The 18373-nt window shown below is 36.8% G+C and overlaps 2 protein-coding genes across 5 annotated transcripts; one reads left to right on the forward strand and one right to left on the reverse strand.

Moving 5' to 3' along the window:
- LOC107625566 (dol-P-Glc:Glc(2)Man(9)GlcNAc(2)-PP-Dol alpha-1,2-glucosyltransferase) lies at nucleotides 3962-9140 on the forward strand. Its single transcript, XM_016328237.2, has 9 exons — nucleotides 3962-4195; nucleotides 4396-4491; nucleotides 4615-4703; nucleotides 5807-6137; nucleotides 6951-7221; nucleotides 7355-7492; nucleotides 7575-7782; nucleotides 8377-8519; nucleotides 8636-9140. Exons 2-9 carry the CDS (start codon nucleotides 4402-4404, stop codon nucleotides 8893-8895), a joined length of 1530 nt encoding a protein of 509 aa, XP_016183723.1. The 5' UTR covers nucleotides 3962-4195; nucleotides 4396-4401; the 3' UTR covers nucleotides 8896-9140.
- On the reverse strand, nucleotides 9846-12431 carry LOC107625567 (mitochondrial import inner membrane translocase subunit TIM14-3). Of its 4 annotated transcripts, none has more exons than XM_016328239.2 (5): nucleotides 12162-12420; nucleotides 12009-12080; nucleotides 11691-11767; nucleotides 10991-11163; nucleotides 9846-10355 (listed from the first exon to the last, which is right to left on the reverse strand). In XM_016328239.2, the coding sequence occupies exons 3-5, from the start codon at nucleotides 11691-11693 to the stop codon at nucleotides 10199-10201; spliced, it is 333 nt and encodes a 110-aa protein (XP_016183725.1). In that variant the 5' UTR covers nucleotides 11694-11767; nucleotides 12009-12080; nucleotides 12162-12420; the 3' UTR covers nucleotides 9846-10198. The 4 variants fall into 4 exon arrangements, with proteins under 4 accessions (XP_016183725.1, XP_016183724.1, XP_020971728.1 ...); XM_016328238.2 differs by having other exon boundaries at nucleotides 12009-12087; nucleotides 12162-12389; XM_021116069.1 differs by having other exon boundaries at nucleotides 12009-12103; nucleotides 12162-12389.

Raw genomic sequence — 18373 nt, forward strand, 5'->3', positions numbered from 1 at the left:
ACATAATATAGTTGAAAAGAGTTTATATCTAGGAGCCTATTGAAGAAGAGCTAGGACGAAAGCGTTAAACAGAAAAGCGTATCACTCACGTAAGCGATAAACATAAACCAGACGAGAATAGCGCAAAGTGACATATACATATATAGGAAAAGAATTCCAAAGATACAGATAACAAAGCTTCTGACCCAACTCGCGAAGTAAAACCGGCCAGAACATATATACATATATATACATGAGAATCCCAAAAGAGCCCAAGAATACAGTTTACAAAACCTGTCTCTCCAAATCAACCTCTAGGAGGGATAAAGCAATATATACATATATAGTGGAGATATACAAGTATCTATATATACATCAAAACCAAAATAAAAACCCCTAAGCACAAAGATCTTCGCTTTCGGAAGCTCCCAGTATGCCTTAGCGAGGTGCCTCACATCCTGCATCTGAAAACTACAAAATATGTATGGGATGAGAACCGGAGGTTCTGAACATGGTAACGGTGCCCACATAACTAACATATAAGGTCCCGAAAAAGGCGAAGGCGATCCTAGAGCTCCGACACTTAGATTCAAACTTAGAACTAACATTGAAAATCATAAACAGGGTGAGGTATCTAAGGATTCTAGATTCTATCTCAATTTCTAACTTAACCCCTAAGTTCATTGCCTTTCCTCCAATCCTCTGAAATACCGGTGCACAGACAAACAATGCATACAAAAAAACACAAGTAGTTTACGGTTACAGCAAACAAAACATATAACAGTTAAGCATGAATATCAATTACGCAAATCCAAGAATGCAAAACCAAACAAGTCACTCAAATGCATATGACGCATGCCTTCCCTACATGCATAATCCGACACATCCGGTAGCTAACCCGGATATCGTCCTCTTGAAAATCGGTGGGCGGTACACCACCACGAACCCCACCTGGCGGGCGGTATACCACCACGAGCAGTACACCACCACGAACCTCACAAGATCTTCAATTGAAAAATAACACACACACATGTGCGGTAAATCACCACAAACCCCACATAACATTCTCTTTTAAAAACAAGTGGGCGATACACACTGGGCAAGCGGTAAACTACCACAAACCTTGCCAGGTCAAGCTCAAAACAATTTCATTTTCAAATTCATTATAAATCATTCATGCATATCCATTCATAATCATTCAAAATCATTCATTAAGGCCAGATTCTTCATATACATATGACATATCATATTTCTGCACTTCTCATTTCCTAACTCATTATGTCTCAATCCATCTTCACTAAGTTATTAATCCAATAATTCAAGTTCAAAACAACATATCAATAAACATAATCATTATCATTTACCAACCTCTACATACAATATTACACATCACAATATCATAACCTCAACCACAATCTCCATTACTAACCAGCACCATAATCTATATAACATACTTCATTATTCATCAAGCTATCATCATCATGGTTCATCATTATCAACAATTCATTAATGGGGCACTCTATTGTACAGATTTAAGTGGTATAGAGAGAGAATATAATTTTTTTATAATTATTTTTTATTATTTTATTATTATTTAAGATGTGAGTCCTACTTTTATTAATCTCTCTTTCATTCTATTAAAAAAAAATCTGTAAAGTTACATCTTTACCATATAATTCACCTTCATTAATTTCAATATCAAGCATAAAAAATTCACATCTCATGCTCTTACAATAACTAGTCAATCCAACCAACCAATTCAACACCCATATACATCAAATTTGACAATTATCCTCATTATTTACTAATCACAACAATTCACATATTCATCCTATCCTACGGTCAACTAACCTATATTTTCACAACACATTATATTTTAGTTATGAAAAACCGAAATCATACATTGACCGATTCCTCTTAAAGCCCGGAACGTCACAGTTATCACCGTTCCTCAATAGTCCAAGGCTCCAAGACCTCACTAAACAGATTTTTCAGCCTCCAAAGCCAACTTCAAGTCTCCAATACCACCAATTTATTTCCAAAAATACACAATTCAATCTAATTTCACAAAACAACACTAAAATTACCATAGGATTCACTAATTAAATAACTTAACAAGGATTAAACGTTCCTCACCTTACCGACGAAAATTTGGGATAAAACTCGACAAGTCCACAAGGTTAATTTAATCCTAAGGCACCAAAATCACATAATTTTTTAAAATAAATTCTTAATTTTTTGAAACTGAGATGAGAAGATCTGAGTGAGAAAACTCAAGTTTCTTACCAAACTATTTAGTGGGTCTTAAAGAGGATTCCGAGATGAACGCATGGCCGCTGACGGCTCGTCAATCGAAACTCTGGATCAAAAGTTATTATTAAAATCTAGCCAAGGGTTTTGCATGTCCCTTGCTCCCCTTCATCAATTTCCCAGCGTTTTTCATTATGAAACAAGGGAAGAAGAGCTGAAGCTCTTATTAATTGTGGGCTTGGGTTGCGCCTTGGGCCCATTTTGAACTCGATTGGCCCGTTCGATCCAATTTTGGGTCAAATTTTTTAAAATTGGTGTCAAAATTTTTATTTTAATTAGCTCTATCTCATTACTATAAAATTAAAATTTTCTAATTTATTTTATTAATAATTAATTTATTAGCTAATTATTTACTAATTTTGCATATTTTAAAATATTTGAGAAAAGGACAAATAGGTCCCTGACCTTTTGCCCCGAGGACATTTCTGTCCCTGACCATTGAAAAATACTTTTAAATTCTTTACCTTCACAAAACTTGGACGGATCAGTCCCTCTATCCAAATGCCTCCGTCAGACCTAACGGAAAAGTCTGACGTGGCTCCAGTAATGCTTGTCACGCGTACGCGTCGCCTGACAGACTTCCCTCTCACGCGTACGCGTGTACGCGTCGCCATGAATTCAGCAAATCCTCATTTCTTCATGAATTCTCCACTTTGCATGCTTTTTTTCCATTTCTTTCAAGTCATTCTTGCCTTTAAAACTTTAAATCACTCAAATAAACATATCAAGGCATCGAATGGGAGAAAAATAAATTAAATTATACTTCGTTGAGAGTTCGATGCTCAATCCCTTGTTCCTTGTTTTCACGAGCTTTCTTCTTGCAAGTATATTTATACTTCATTTTGAGATTTGAATTAGTGGAATTCATAAATCATCATACTATCTTAACCCTACTTGTTCATATATGTTCTTGGAGATTGATTCATTTTTAACCAAGTAGGTAGACGCATTTTGCATATTAGTTGATGAACCACAAGAGTTTAGCATGAGGACATGCTAATGTTTAAGTGTGGGAAAGTTGATGAACCACAATCTGATGGTTTATATTGTATTGAATTTGGTGGATTTTATCAACCTTTTTCACATTTATTTACTAAAATAGCATAGTTTTGTGAATTTCTCCTAAGTGTGTTTAATGATTGAAAACATGCTTTTTAGGCTATTAAATTGCTAAATTTAATTTACTTTTCTCCCATTCGATACCTTGATATGTTTGTTTGAGTGATTTAAAGTTTTGAAGGCAAGAATGACTTGAAAGAAATAGAAAAAAAGCATGCAAAGTAGAGAATTCATGAAGAAATGATGATTTGCTGAATTCATGACGACGCGTATGCATGACCCACTCGTACGCGTGAGAGGGAAGTCTGCTAGGCGACGCGTACGCGTAACCCACACGTACACGTGACAACTGACAAGTATTACAGGAGCCACGTCAGACTTTTTCATTGGGTCTGACAGATGCATTTAGACGGAGGGACTGATCCGTCCAAATTTTGTGAAGATCAGGAATTTAAAAGTATTTTTCAATAGTTAGGGACAAAAATATTGTCGGGACAAAAGGTCAGGCGTTTATTTGTCCTTTTCTCTAAATATTTTATGGTATTTTCAAAATTTAATGCTGCTTAATTGATATTTAAAAAAAAAAAGAACTAATTAATGTAAAGCCAAAATTATTGAGATCTAATTATCATTTTAACTCAATCTAATAACTTCAACTTGCAGGGGCCATTGATTCACCGAAGTTCCTTTCCCGAACTTGAGAGTTGAGAGTGGGGAAGGAAACACAGGGCTAGGCAGCGAATACATCCAATAGCCCCAATCTCCCTTCGCCGCCGCAGCTTCCGTCACTTTATCCGCCGCCACTGCTTCCCAGTTGATTGCAACATTGCTTTCAACATCCTACTCTGTATTTTTCTTTCCTTATTTATTTGTTGCATACAACTTGTTTGGTGAAAAGCCTCACTGAATAGTGCTAAAGAAAACACGTTGATAAAAAATTCCCGCTTTTCTTCATTTTTTTTCTTTTTCATCTACGTATGCTTCTTGTTTCGTATTTGTAACGTTAATGGCGTCCTCGTTGCTTTGTTTGATTGTTATATCTTGCAGAAGAGAATGGGAAGAGTAGCACTTGCCGCAATTGTGAGTTCATGGGTTATTCTTGTCACCGTACTCGTTAATCGTGTAGTTCCTGATCCCTATATGGTAATTGGAATAATTTAAGTTAATATTAAAGATGGGATGTTTTTGTTTACAATTAGAGTATTCATTCCCATGATTTATTTGATTTTATTGTTGTTGTTGTTATTGTTATTATTATTCTTGCAGGATGAGATATTTCATATACCACAGGCTCAACAATACTGCAAGGGAAATTTTAAGAGTTGGGATCCCATGATAACCACTCCTCCGGGCCTGTATGTAGTTCTCTCTTGTCCTTCTGAAATGATTTGTGAAAACAAATAATAGTAGAATGAATCTTCTCATGTAAAAGGTTTCTGGGCTAAAGGTCATGTGAAAAGAGAATGACATAAGACAATAAGATAGGACCCTGTAAATCCCATGGGATACAATTTAATTTTAATTACTACAAGGGCCATGTTTTGATGAGGAGGTTTTGGAGGGAAATGATGGATAAATAGTGATCTAAGTGAACATTGCGTTATTAGACAACCTGTAAAATACGATAAACGAAATGAAGGTATTAGTGGTTTATCTGTAGATATTGTATATAGTTTTGTTTAATCTATAGAATTGATCTCACTTATTGGGTAGCAGCTTCGTTGTTGTTGTTATTGCGAGGAATGAAATAAGAGGTTATCATGTAATTTTTTAGTCTAACTGTATTCATCTGCACTTTGCACGAGCATTTTATATGCTCCTCTAACTTCAGAAATGAGAATTAAAGTATTCAACTCACACCTCAGTCAGCAGTTGTTTGAATGTGATATGGCTGTTTCCTGGGAAAGATGAAAGTGTTGGAGTTGGTGACATAGTAAGAGAAGAGAATGATCTTCAGTTGTTCTTGAACTTGTATATCATTCAGCACTCATGAAATGTATGCACTATCACTCATGAAGTATTCAAGTGATATAGTGTCCTATTTCCCAAAAATATTTTTATATGAGAATTTTATTCACGAATAAAAATGTTAGAATGTATTGATTTGGAAGATTGAGTTAAATACACATGCGCGATAAAACCAGAGCTGTAGCTGAAAATTAAAAAATTTCATGTTCCAAACCTCTAGAGACTTTGGTTTCTGATAGAGACCAACTACATTAGTTGACCGATATGGCTGATTCCTTCTATTGGGATAATGATTACTTGTTTACTTAACCCTCTTGCATTGATCATGTTCTGTAGTAAGATAATGTCAAGTGCTACCCAAAAATCAGGATTTAGAGATTGTGGGATTAATGATGCTAACAATCTAATTAGATCAATGGAATCAGCAGTACAATGTAGATTAGCATCGAATATAAAGCCTACAGTTGATAATTGTAAAACCTTTTTGCAGGTACTATCTTTCACTTGCCCAGGTTGCTTCTTTGTTCGGCTTTTATTCTATTAAAGACACATCATCTTTTTCTGATTTGTGCTCTTCTGCAATTCTTCGATCAGTTAATGGTGTCTTAGCTGTCATATGCTGCATAATATTATATGATGTAATCACTCACTTGAAACCCGCCCTTGATGATAGAAAGAAAATGCTTCAGGCAGTGGTCCTATCCCTGTACCCACTTCACTGGTTCTTCACTTTTCTCTATTATACAGATGTTGCATCTCTCACTGCAGTGATGGCTATGTATCTTGCAAGTTTGAAGAGGAATTACTGGCTTAGTGCATTGGTAAGGTATATTTAAACTTTTATATTCTGAGCTATCAATACATAGTGAAAGTAGATTGCTATATGAGTTTTGGTTTGATGTAGGAGGAATCTCTTCATCCAAGTTCTTTTTTGATATCATATGACACTCCTTGAGCCTGTGGTTCTTTCCCCCCGGGGATCAAAGTGAGAGATTAGGGATTTTGAAACATCATAGATAACACTTTCAAGTTTCAATAACGAAGTGTGGTACTTCTTGCATTCTTGTTGAACATACTTTTTTCAATGATCTTAGGAGTTTCTAATTACAATCTTCAATAAGAATAAGTAAACAAACAAACAATGACAAAGCCTTATCCCATTAGGTGTAGTCAGCTACATGGATCAAACAACGCCATTGAACTCTATCATGTATCCTTATTCTTTTGAAGTTGAAGGAACATTAACTTCAAGATATTTCCTAATCATTCCTCATTGTTTTTTGTGCCTGAGCTTGGTTCAAATGAATATTTTTATTGCTTTGCTTTATTGTTTATGCTTGTCTTTTTCCTTTTTGCTGGGATGGTTTTCTGGCTAGTGTATACAACTCTCGAAATCATATTACCACTGTTTACTTCCATTTCTGTTTTCATACATTTTTCAATACATTCATTGGAGAAGGATGAAACCTCTCCGGTTCACTCCATTTTTCTCCATTTTCCTATTACTGTTTCATTGCTTTATTTCTTGCCTGTGATATCATTTGTTACACTATCCTTTACACTGTCTACAAAGTTATGATTGTAACTTATTTCATTTGAGTTGTGATAATAACATATACAATTTATTGTGATAGATTGGAGCCTTTTCAGTTGTTATTCGACAAACAAACATTATATGGGTACTTTTTGTAGCATGCACTGGGATCCTAGATTATTCTCTGAATCATAGAAAGGGTATTGTGGGGAAGGCCAAATCAGATGTATGTATTAATAATCCTAGTTCAGAAAATTCTACAGGCAAGAGTAATGTGGGATTATATGTGAAAAAGCGAAAGTCTGTTAAATCTGTGGATACTGTTGAAAGCTCTCTGCCTAGGACACCTGCGCCTACTTTCGCTTCTTCAGGTTCACTTTTATTTCCTTGATGAAAACTAAAGCTCTAATGTTGAGTAAAAGAAAATAAAAGGCTAATTACATATACGTCACTCCCATTTCTTCATGCGATACTCATTTTTCTTTTATTGATATTATTTTGCAGGTTTGGTTAGTGAAGTTCAGACAATCCTCTTAATGTTATGGCATAAGAAGTGGGAGATTTTAGTATTGTTTAGTCCCTACCTTCTGGTGTTTGTAGCCTTTATTTTATTCGTACGTTGGAATGGGGGTGTCGTTCTAGGTAATATTCTCTCGTATCATCTTTTGTGACCTTTTGTGCCGCTAAACTGTCTTTTTTCTTACATATCTTAATGGAAGTGCAGGTGCAAAAGAAGCTCACACCGTTACCCCTCATTTTGCTCAGATACTTTATTTTGGTTTGGTTTCTATATTGGCTCTGGCTCCTATGTATTTTTCCATTGCTCATTCTCTGGATCTATTGCATTTGTTACGGAGATATGGACCCCTCTGTTGTTTCTTTCAGGGGTTTGTGGCCCTTATTGCTGGCTTCCTATCAGTACACTTTTTCAGGTTTGATTTAGAATAACAGCACCAGTGATTTTATTGTTCATGAACTGATCTTGTTCATAAACTGAAACTTAGTTTGTTGATGTCTCCAATTAGTTATTGTCACATAATACATTGTGTCTAGCCCTTAAATCTAGCGTAAACAATTTGTGCCGTGATGATGTGTTTACTATATAGTAGTCTTCTGATATCTTCATTATATTCACTGTACCCAAATTTAGAAAGAAAAAAAAAATGAAACATTTAATTCTCTTTAAATTGGTCCTCAAAAACTGAAATTAAAACAATAGATTTGATGTAAAAGGTTTTACATCGAAAGGCTTTTCAAATATTTTATATTTCTATATTTGTTATTAGAAGACCAGACCCGATAAAAACTCATTTGTTGAACAAAGAAAAAGGGGTGTTCACTCTTCTATCAAGTATTAATCTATACATCATAAGATGCTGTGCTAGTGCTTTGTTTTCCTTTATTTATTGTTTGAATGTTGCATGATTTACTCATTTGGACCTTAACCCATTTTTTCTAATACAAGAACATGAACTGCTTCTATTACTGTTAGTGGCTTGGTAATCCCTATTAAATTTTCATCGCAGTGTGGCGCATCCATATCTTCTTGCTGATAATCGGCATTACCCTTTCTATCTCTGGAGGAAAATCATCATGGCTCACTGGTCAATTAAATATTTATTGGTTCCAATTTACTTATGTTCATGGCTTTCCATAATTCATATGCTGGGTTAGTACAAAGTCTTCGCAAGCATTCTTTTCTTTTTTCTTTTTTTTTTTTTTTCGTTCTCCTTTTCTCTTTTCTCGGTTAACTCAGGTTATAACCATTACTTTTTTGCAAAACAGGGAAATTTCAAAGGAAAATATGGGTATTAGCATACTTCTTGGCCACTGCTGCTGTTCTTGTACCAGCTCCATTGATAGAGTTTAGATATTACACCATACCATTCTATTTTCTGGTGCTTCACAGCAATTTTCAGGATAGTGAGAAATGGTTTCTCACAGGAATTCTTTACATTGGTGTCAATATCTTTACTATGATGATGTTTCTGTTTCGGCCATTTCATTGGGATCATGAACCTGGAATTCAAAGGTTTATATGGTGAAGCAAGCGGTGTTTTTCAAATGAGTCATGTATACGTATTTCTCTTTCGGCATGTATCTTGCCTTTGATTTCAAAAGCAAGGAAAACATACTGATTTTCTTTGATAGGTTTTACCAATCAGGTTTCTTTATGCATCTTTGTAATTTGTAAATATGAGTGTATTGATTTCTGTAGATCTCATATTTTGGTAGATAGGAAAACAAAATCAGATTCAGTTGAATTGGTCATATATAGGTCCATGCTATGCTCAATTTTTGGTGGCTTTGTTTTCTCGTAACATGTTTCGTGGTGGCGCTAGGTTCAATTTCAGGCTCTTCTCCTTACTGCCAGAGTTTCCAGCTATTGAATTCCTTGACTCGAACCAGAAATGAATAGTCATTGTTTTAAGGGTGTTACTTTTTATTTTTCTTTAGAAACACTAGATTGTAGACTAAATTCTATTTAAAAGTTTACCAATAATCAGTAAGTTGCTGCATCTGAGAGTCAATATAAGCAATTAGCTCTCTGAAATTGAATAAAAAATGTCAATTTTTGTTTCAATGTGTAAAATACATAACTACTTATATATCTCATCTTAGCAATTTACGATAAATTATTTTATTACACTACATTAGATTGTTTCAAACATTGAAATTCTCAATTTTCAACCCGAAACACCTGAGACTCCCTTTCATGTCGTATCGATCCATTGCCAAATACTAAGAATGTAGATACTCCAATAAAGACTCTAATTATCTTCATGTGAAAATACTTCTTTTTACCATTAAATAGTGAATTCTTTTGTAAAGTTTAATTTTGATGTTATAAAGATGTTACATTTATCTAAAGAAATTACAATCCCTTTAAATCGTTACTTTTTCTATAAGTCACGTTTTTAAAAGTGTGACTAAACAAATAGATGCCATTTTCATTGGAGTAGATGCCAAAAAGAAAAGGAATAGGAACAAAAAATTCATAGCTATGAATGACCTCCAAGTTTATGAAGATGGCAAATCCGAATCACGTTGTTTAAAGATTAATGACACCAACCAATCTAATATTCAACATTATTACAATTCGAACATGAACATGTACCAGGTTACATAATGGACAAAGATACTCCCATGGTGTAGATGCAATAAAAAAGATATAACGAAGAACACTAATGCTAAGATCTATACCTTAAATAATTTTGGTGCATCATAGCACTGTCCTACACAACTTCCTCACTATAGTCTAAAAAAGAATTGGCCGCAGACTGAACGCTTCATAGTTGAATGATCAGCAAGAACCACGTTGAAACTATATTATGAGACTAATTATGATCAAAATGCTGAACCACCACCCTTTGTCTTTCCAAGCAACACATCCTTTGCTTCATTGATTTTGGATGCCAGGTAATGGCTGCCACCCGCATCTGGATGATTTGCAATCATCACCCTCCTATGTGCTTCTTTAACCTTATCCGTGGGAGTGTGTTCTCTGCCATAGTGATAATTGAAAATCAACAATGGAAAGAATAGCTTGAGGAGGCAACCATATAAAAATATGGAAAACAAAAACAAAGCGTCCAGGTAGGGAAAAAGCTTTCCGAGCTTTCTGATTAATTAGCAATATGCACATTCAAGAATTATTGACATTTTATAATTAAATGTCTATACAAGGTATTCATAAATTTCTATATGGATATTCCAGAATTTATCCCATGAGAACTTTTCCCGTCCTTGGAAAGGAAGGAATGTGTTCAAAAACCCAAATCACATACAAATTTAAAGGCTAAACAAATCAATAGAATATAGATTGGTTAGTGTTACTCTTTACATCCCAACCTTTGCAGCATCAAGAACCAAAATTTCAACACTGAAAGATTTAACACATTTGAGTTATTATGCATTAGGCATCCATACAGGGTCCCAAAGATATGATGGGAAACGTCAATTTTAATTTTTACCCAATAAAGAAACATCAAAATTTATTGAAAAAAACCCCTAGAAGGACAACTCCTCAGGCACATAGCCACATACAGTTTGTTTTTCCTCCTCTAAGTAATTGAGACACCAGCTGACCATGAGCATCATAACATAATCTTTAAAAATAAAAAAATAAAAAGGTAGTACCTAACACCAAGTATGAGAGCTGCTTCCCTCCTAGTCATGGCAGCATAGAAACCACCTTCATAAAATTTACGCATCCTAGGTGGTCTCGCCTTGAACGCTTGCCAAGCCTGAATACTATATCTACCAGCATAGGCAGCAGCAGCTACAGCAAGCCCTGCAAAAAAAGGTGTGGCCTGTTCCAAGTTTAAGTTTAAGTTTCAGTTCCAGAGCAAAGAAACAAATGTTGTAAATGAACCACAGAACAATTAACAACCACCGGTGCCGCCACTACCACTCCCTGCCCCACTAGATTGAATGCATGAATCAATTAGAGCAACATTGTCCTTCCAGAAACAATTTGGGGTAAAATAAAATAAAAATTCCCACAATCTCCACTCCGGAACTAACTTTCTATGCTAGAAAACCCTAAACTTCAAATTACAAATAAATTTCAGCTTGTGATTCTCAAAACACGAATTTGAAACCCTATGCTTCCAAACCAACAACACGATCATATCATCCATACTCCCACATGTTAACTGAATTAGAGCTTGAAATATCTAAAGTTTCAAGAATGCAATCTTGCAAAGTCATCTCATCACTATCTAACACCAAAAATAGAAAACAGTGCTTTCTCATGGAAACCTAGTTTTATTTAGAACAAGCTCGAAGATTAGGTTACAAAAATAATAAATTTGACAAATAACGAATGAGGGCATACCATAATAGTGGTTGTACCCTTCAATCAAGAAGTCTAAAAAGCGTGAACTCCGTGCCAAAATTAAGTCTTCAGGAAGCCTGCGGAGAATAAAATGAAAATAAGATCTTTGTGGAACTTTTAAGTTTTAATATATTTCTAATAGCCTTCTCAGCATGATTAATTACTCACAATACAACAACAAGAACAACAACACAGCAGTTATATCTACTCACCCAATTCAATAATTTCCTTCCATCTAACCTAAATTTTTCCCCCTATAAAAAATAAATAAAAAAATATATTTCAAAACACAGCAAGCAGATTTTCACAACACCGGACCTTCAGTTTGAAACAACTTGATTCAGTGGCATCAACTTCTCTACAATACCCCGAATTCCCTTTGCGGTCCACCTATGAACTTCCAAGGATAATAACTATTTCAACAGATAGCAGGGGAAAAACTCAGAAAATCAAAATAGTAAGAGGCATTACTGTGGTGGAGACGCGGCGGCGTGGAGCTGAAATCGAGTGGCCGACGGTGGCTGATTGGAGGCTGTGATTTTCTGGGGTTCTTTTGTGCAGATTGTGATCGAACAAGGCAGAGTTAGGGTTTTTATTGTATATATTTTTCTTTCATGGGTTTACGATCTCTCTCTTCTTTTTTATATCTAATTTTCTATAAATCCATTCGTTTCTCTAGTTGCGTACTTGCGCAGCTTAATACGAAAATAATAAGACACTTGATTTTTCTAGGATGTTCTTTCTTCTCATTACGAATGTTTTCTTTCGATTTTTTATATAAATTAAAAAAATCATTATTTTCAAAAAAAAAAAAGATAAGAACATTATTTATAAATACGATTTTTATTGGAGATTGCATGTAGTTAGTCTAATAAATAATTAATTGTATTAGTTTGTCCAGTATTTAAGTAAATTGTAACCGATGTGTACTCTATACTTTGGCCCCTGAGTAATTTTAAATATCTCAGAAAAAGGATCAGGTTCTGCTTTGAGTTTTATATTACTTTAATCACACTTATTAAGTCTTTTATTAACTTGAGCGTCGGAGTATCTTTTACATGTATTTTTACCGCGGTGTTTTGGTCAGGACCGACGTATAGCTCTCCAGCAGAGACAATACAGTACCCGAAAATGCTATAATTCGGCGATCTTTACCAGGATGAACCACTTGGCGCCCATCGTGGGGCCGGAATTTATTTAACCCCACTATTTTCTTTGCCTAGTTTTTATCTTTTTTTGCAGGATTTAACCCCACTATTTTCTTTTTTGCAGGATTCCCAATCCTCAAGCATGGGAGATAACGAGGTCCAACAGCTCACGCAGGCCGAGCTCTCGACGCAGATCGCTGAACTCCAGGCCGAAGTCCGTAGACTGGCCGAACTGTCTTCCAAAAACCAAAATGGAAAAAACGTCGAAGGAGATCCCAAGGGGAGGAACTCTTCAAACGCACAACATAACTTCACGGAGCCACACGAGACTATTCCACCAAAGGAGAAGCTCACACTCGACATCTCTGAAGGCGTAATGAGTTTCCAGATGCCGAAGAATTCCGTGCTGCCAGCCGGACTCAAACCATACGAATAGGGGTGGAAAAAGGCCAGGCGGCCTGCCAGGAGCCTGCAGCCTGGCCTGTGTTTGGCCTGGCCTGGCCTGTCCTGTTATAAAAAGGTACAGGCCCAGGCTCTTTTAAAAGCCTTAATAAATTAATAGGCCAGGCTCAGGCTCACTAATTAGCCTTATAGGCCTGTCAGGCCTGCCTGGGCCTGTTAAAATATAATTAAATATATAAATAATTATTTATTATTAATAAAATTATGAGATATTTTAAATTTATTATATTTTATTATAAATATTTTTGTATATTTTAAATATGTTAAAAGTTTAAAATTTTTTACAAATATTAAATATATGACATATTACATATAACTATTTTTATTAAAAAATAATTTTTTAAATAATATTTTTATTTTTGTAAAAAAAAATTAGCAAGCCTTTTAATAGGCTTCAGGCCAGGCCAGGCTGAATAATAGGCCAGGCTTAGTACTTTGAAAAAAGCCTATAGCAGGCTGCAGGCCAGACTCAGGCCAATCAACTATATGACAGGTCATGCCTGTTAAGTGCGTAAAAAAAAATTAGCAGGCCTTTTAACAGGCTTCAGGCCAGGCCAGACTGAATAACAGGTCAGGCCTAGTACTTTATAAAGAGCCTATAACAGGCTGCAGGTCAGACTCAGGCCAATCAACTGTATGACAAGCCAGGCCTGTTAAGAGCAAAGCCTGGCCTGGCCTGGCCTGTTTCCACCCCTACATACGAAGGATACGGTAACCCCCCGAGTCCACATCAAAAAGTTCTAATCTATGATGTTTTTCAACGGTGTCTCTGACCCTGTTCTCTATCAATCTTTTCCAACTTATTTAAATGGTGCTACTTTACTCCGATTTTTTAAGATTCCTGCAGGTTCTATCACTTGCTTCGAGGAGTTGGCGAGATCTTTTATTGACTGTTTTGCAGCTTCTAGAATATATATGCACGGGTCGGACTACCTCAGCACTATTAAACAAGGTCTTCAAGAAAGTCTGAAGGACTATATGACGAGGTTTGCCAAGGCAACCATGAAAATTCCAGACCTCGACCCCAAGGTGCATCTCCAAGCACTAAAGAGCGGCCTCAGGCCAGGTAAGTTCCAAGAGATGATAGCCGTAACGAAACCCAAAACACTAGAAGAGTTCCGTAAAAGGGCGGCCGATCAAATGGAGATAGAAGAGCTCCGAGAAGCCAGAAGAGTGGACAAGCAAACGCCTAGGCACGACGAAGAAAAATCCTCCAAAAGCACACGGGACAGACATTTCAAAAGGCCATTTAAGCTTAACCCAAAGTTCAACACTTACACCAAATTCAACACAAAGAGAGAAAACATAATAAAGGAAATCCTCCACGCCAAACTAATCAAGCTGCCTACCCGAGCAGGAAATTATCAAGACCAAAGGTTTGTGGACAGAAGCAAGCATTGCTCCTTTCACCAGAAATACGGACACACCACGGACGAGTGCGTAGTGGCCAAAGACCTATTGGAGAGACTGGCCCGACAAGGTCTCTTGGACAAGTATATCGAAGGATGTAAGACCAAAGAGGCCAATTTTGACCGAGAGGAAAATCTAAAAACATCAACTGAAAAGGACAAAGAAAAATGGGTATCTCCCAACCCACCAAGAGGCATCATCAACTACATATCAAGAGGCTATGCAGGTGGAGGTGAAACAACCTCGGCAAGAAAACGAAGTTATCGGGCGATCCTAGCGATCGAAGGAACAACACACTCCAGAAAGGAAAAAGATCCAGACATCACAATAGCATTCACTCAATCCGACCTCAAATCGGCAAGCCCTAACCTCGATGATCCAGTGTTAATCTCCATCCAAGCTGGAGAACTGTTTGTAAGAAAAACATTACTAGATCTAGGTAGCAGTGGCGACGTCTTATTTTATTCCACTTTCAAGAAAATAAAATTATCAGAAAAAGCAATACAACCATCCTCTGGAGAACTGGTCGGTTTCTCCAGAGAAAGGGTCCCCATCATGGGGCATATATGGTTAAAAACGACAATGGGAGAGGACTCTTTGTCAAAATCACTTGATATCTAATATCTGATAGTTGATTGTTATAGCCCTTATAATATTATCATCGGAAGACCTGCGCTCTAAATGCATTCAGAGCAGTAGTGTCTACTTTACATTTGTGTGTTAAGTTTCTTGTGCAGGAAAACAGGATCGCAACACTACATGCGGATCACCAAGAAGCTCGCCAGTGCAATAATGCTAGCCTAAAGCAAGACTCGACAAAGCAAACACCTCGGTCACAGGTGCAAGTCACTCATAATACTGGCGAGGTCTTGACACTATCCGAACTTGATCCAAGGGAGGATTTCAGGGAGAGACCTCAACCAATGGACAACCTCCAGCAAGTAATATTGACCGAAAATGAGGAGCAGTTCACATACATCGGAGAAGCTCTGGAGGGGGAAGAACGATCAAAGCTAATTTCAGTACTCCGAAGCAACGCCAATCTATTTGCGTGAGCACCTGCCGACATGCCTGGAGTAGATCCAGAGATCATCTGCCACAAGCTAGCTATCGACAAGGCAATCCGACCTGTTGCCCAGAAGAAAAGAAACCTCGGGGAAGAGAAAAAGCAAGCAGCACTAGAGGAAACCAAGAAGCTCCTCAATGCGGGTTTCATAAAAAAGATCCGCTTCACCACATGGCTCTTCAATGTGTTAATGGTAAGAAAATGCTCAGGTAAATGGCGCATGTGTGTCGGCTTTACAAATTTAAATAAAGCTTGTCCTAAAGATGTTTATCTGTTACCTTGCATTGATAAATTAGTAGATAATGCTTCCGGTTTCAATAGCTTAAGTTTTATGGATGCATACTCTGGTTATAACCAGATCCTAATGCATCCAGAAGACCAAAGCAAAACGGCTTTTATTACGAAACATGGGAATTTTTGTTATAAGGTAATGCTCTTTGGTCTAAAAAATGCAGGTGCAACATATCAAAGACTAATGGACAAGGTATTCTAACAACAAATAGGTTGGAATATGAAAATTTATATTGATGATATGGTAGCGAAAACACCAGCACAAGGTTCGCATTGTGACAACCTGTTGGAAGTCTTCAACCAAGTCCGAGCATACAACATGAGGCTCAATCCAGTGGAGTCCAAGGAGGAAAATTCCTCTGCTTCATGCTGACTTCACGAGGAATTGAAGCAAATCCAGAGAAGTGTGATGCAATATTGAACATGGCAAGCCCGAAAATGAAAAAGGAAGTCCAACAACTTGCAGGGAGGGTGGCTGCTTTGTCACATTTCCTACCTGCAGTAGCCAACCGATCATATCACTTTTTTCAAACAATCTCTAAAAATAAGAAATTTGCATGGACCGAGGAATGTGAGAAATCTTTTGTCGAGCTAAAACAGCTCTTAATATCACCCTCAGTACTCCAGAGGCCAGAAACAGGCAAACCATTACATTTATACTTATCAATATATAACCATGCTATAAGTTTTGTTCTAGTTGTTGAAACAGGGAAAACACAAAGGCCAGTATACTTTGTTAGCAGAGTACTACAGCCAATGGAGACGAGATACCCGAAGATAGAACAGTTGGCACTAGCACTAGTTACCACAACAAGGAGACTAAGGCACTATTTTCAGAGCTATACAATAGTGGTATGAACTGACCAACCTTTGAGGCAAATATTAACCAGACCCGAGCTTGCTGGACGATTAATTAAGTGGTTTATCGAGCTCTCTGAGTTCGATATTCAATACCAATCAAGAAAAATATTAAAGTCTCAAATACTAGCCGATTTCATCTCAGAAATGACTGTCGAGATACAATCTGTAGAGACAAGTTGGAATCTACACGTAGATGGAGCATCAAACCGAGAAGGAAGTGGAGTAGGCATACTACTAAAAAAGGGAGACAAAGTAATAGTCGAGCAATCATTACAATTCTGTTTTACTATAAGCAGCAACCAGGTAGAGTATGAGGCTCTACTGGCGGGATTAAAACTCGCCCTGCAACTTCGGATATCTCGGATCACAGCCTACTATGACTCTTTATTGGTAGTACAACAAATCAAAGGTGAATTCCAGGTAAGAGATCCTTTGTTAGAGAAGTACTAGCTCATAACAAAGGATCTCATTTCAAAATTTGATAAATTTGAAATTATTCATGTAAATCGAGAGCAGAATACTAGAGCAGATGTATTATCTAAATTAGGTACTACTAGACCAACAACACACACACCGACACTGTCACAATTAACACTTGAGAAGCCGAGCTTTGAACTAGTATATTGAGCATCACACAGATAAAAGACTGGAGGATACCTTTTCTCGAATATATCAATGCAGGCACCATACCAGAGGAAGAACCAAATCCAAATCTCTTTCGAAGAAAGGCAAGTTTCTACACAGTAATAGAAAATACCTTATACAGACGAGGATACTCACAACCACTCCTGAAATGCATTAACAAAGACGATGCCGACGTAGTAATGGCAGAAACACATGAAGGCGTATGCAAAAACCATATCGGAGGCCGAGCTCTAGCTGCTAAGATCTTACGAACAGGCTACTATTGACCGATAATGAAAAGAGACTACATTGCTAAAGTCAAGAAATGTGACAATTGTCAAAAGCACGCCACAATCTCAACAAGCCCAGCCGAGAACTTACACACTCTAGAGGTAAGCTGGCCTTTCGACAGGTGGGGACTAGACATCCTCGGACCCTTCCTGAAAGTGTCAGGGCAGGTAAAATTCCTTTTAGTATACATTGATTACTTCTCAAAATGGATAGAAGTACAGCCATTGGCACGAATAACAACTGAAAAGGTGAGATCTTTCTTATGGAAAAACATCATATATAGGTATGGCATACCAAGAGAAATAATCTCTGATAACGGAAGACAATTTACCGATCATAACCTCATCTTGTTTCTGCAAAATTTTAAAATTATACATCATTTTAACTCGGTCAAGCATCCACAAACAAATGGATAGGTCGAATCAGCTAACCGAGTTGTTTTACAGGCTTTAAGGAAAAAGCTCGACGACGCCAAAGGTGAATGGGCCGAGCTCATTCTAGAAATCCTATGGAGCTACGACACAACAATT

The sequence above is a fragment of the Arachis ipaensis genome, chromosome B02, assembly GCF_000816755.2.
Source record: "Arachis ipaensis cultivar K30076 chromosome B02, Araip1.1, whole genome shotgun sequence".
In the NCBI taxonomy this organism is placed as follows: Eukaryota; Viridiplantae; Streptophyta; class Magnoliopsida; order Fabales; family Fabaceae; genus Arachis; species Arachis ipaensis.

Bases quoted from the DNA above. Each gene is read 5' to 3' on its own strand.
- LOC107625567 (XM_016328240.2), bottom strand. The intron at 10,356-10,990 runs GTACTACCTTTT...TCACTATGGCAG, and splicing joins GCTCTCATACTTGGTGTTAG to AGAACACACTCCCACGGATA.
- LOC107625566 (XM_016328237.2), top strand. From the start codon at position 4,402: ATGGGAAGAGTAGCACTTGCCGCAATTGTGAGTTCATGGGTTATTCTT. The intron at 7,493-7,574 runs GTAATATTCTCT...ATGGAAGTGCAG, and splicing joins GAATGGGGGTGTCGTTCTAG to GTGCAAAAGAAGCTCACACC. The intron at 8,520-8,635 runs GTTAGTACAAAG...TTTGCAAAACAG, and splicing joins TTCCATAATTCATATGCTGG to GGAAATTTCAAAGGAAAATA.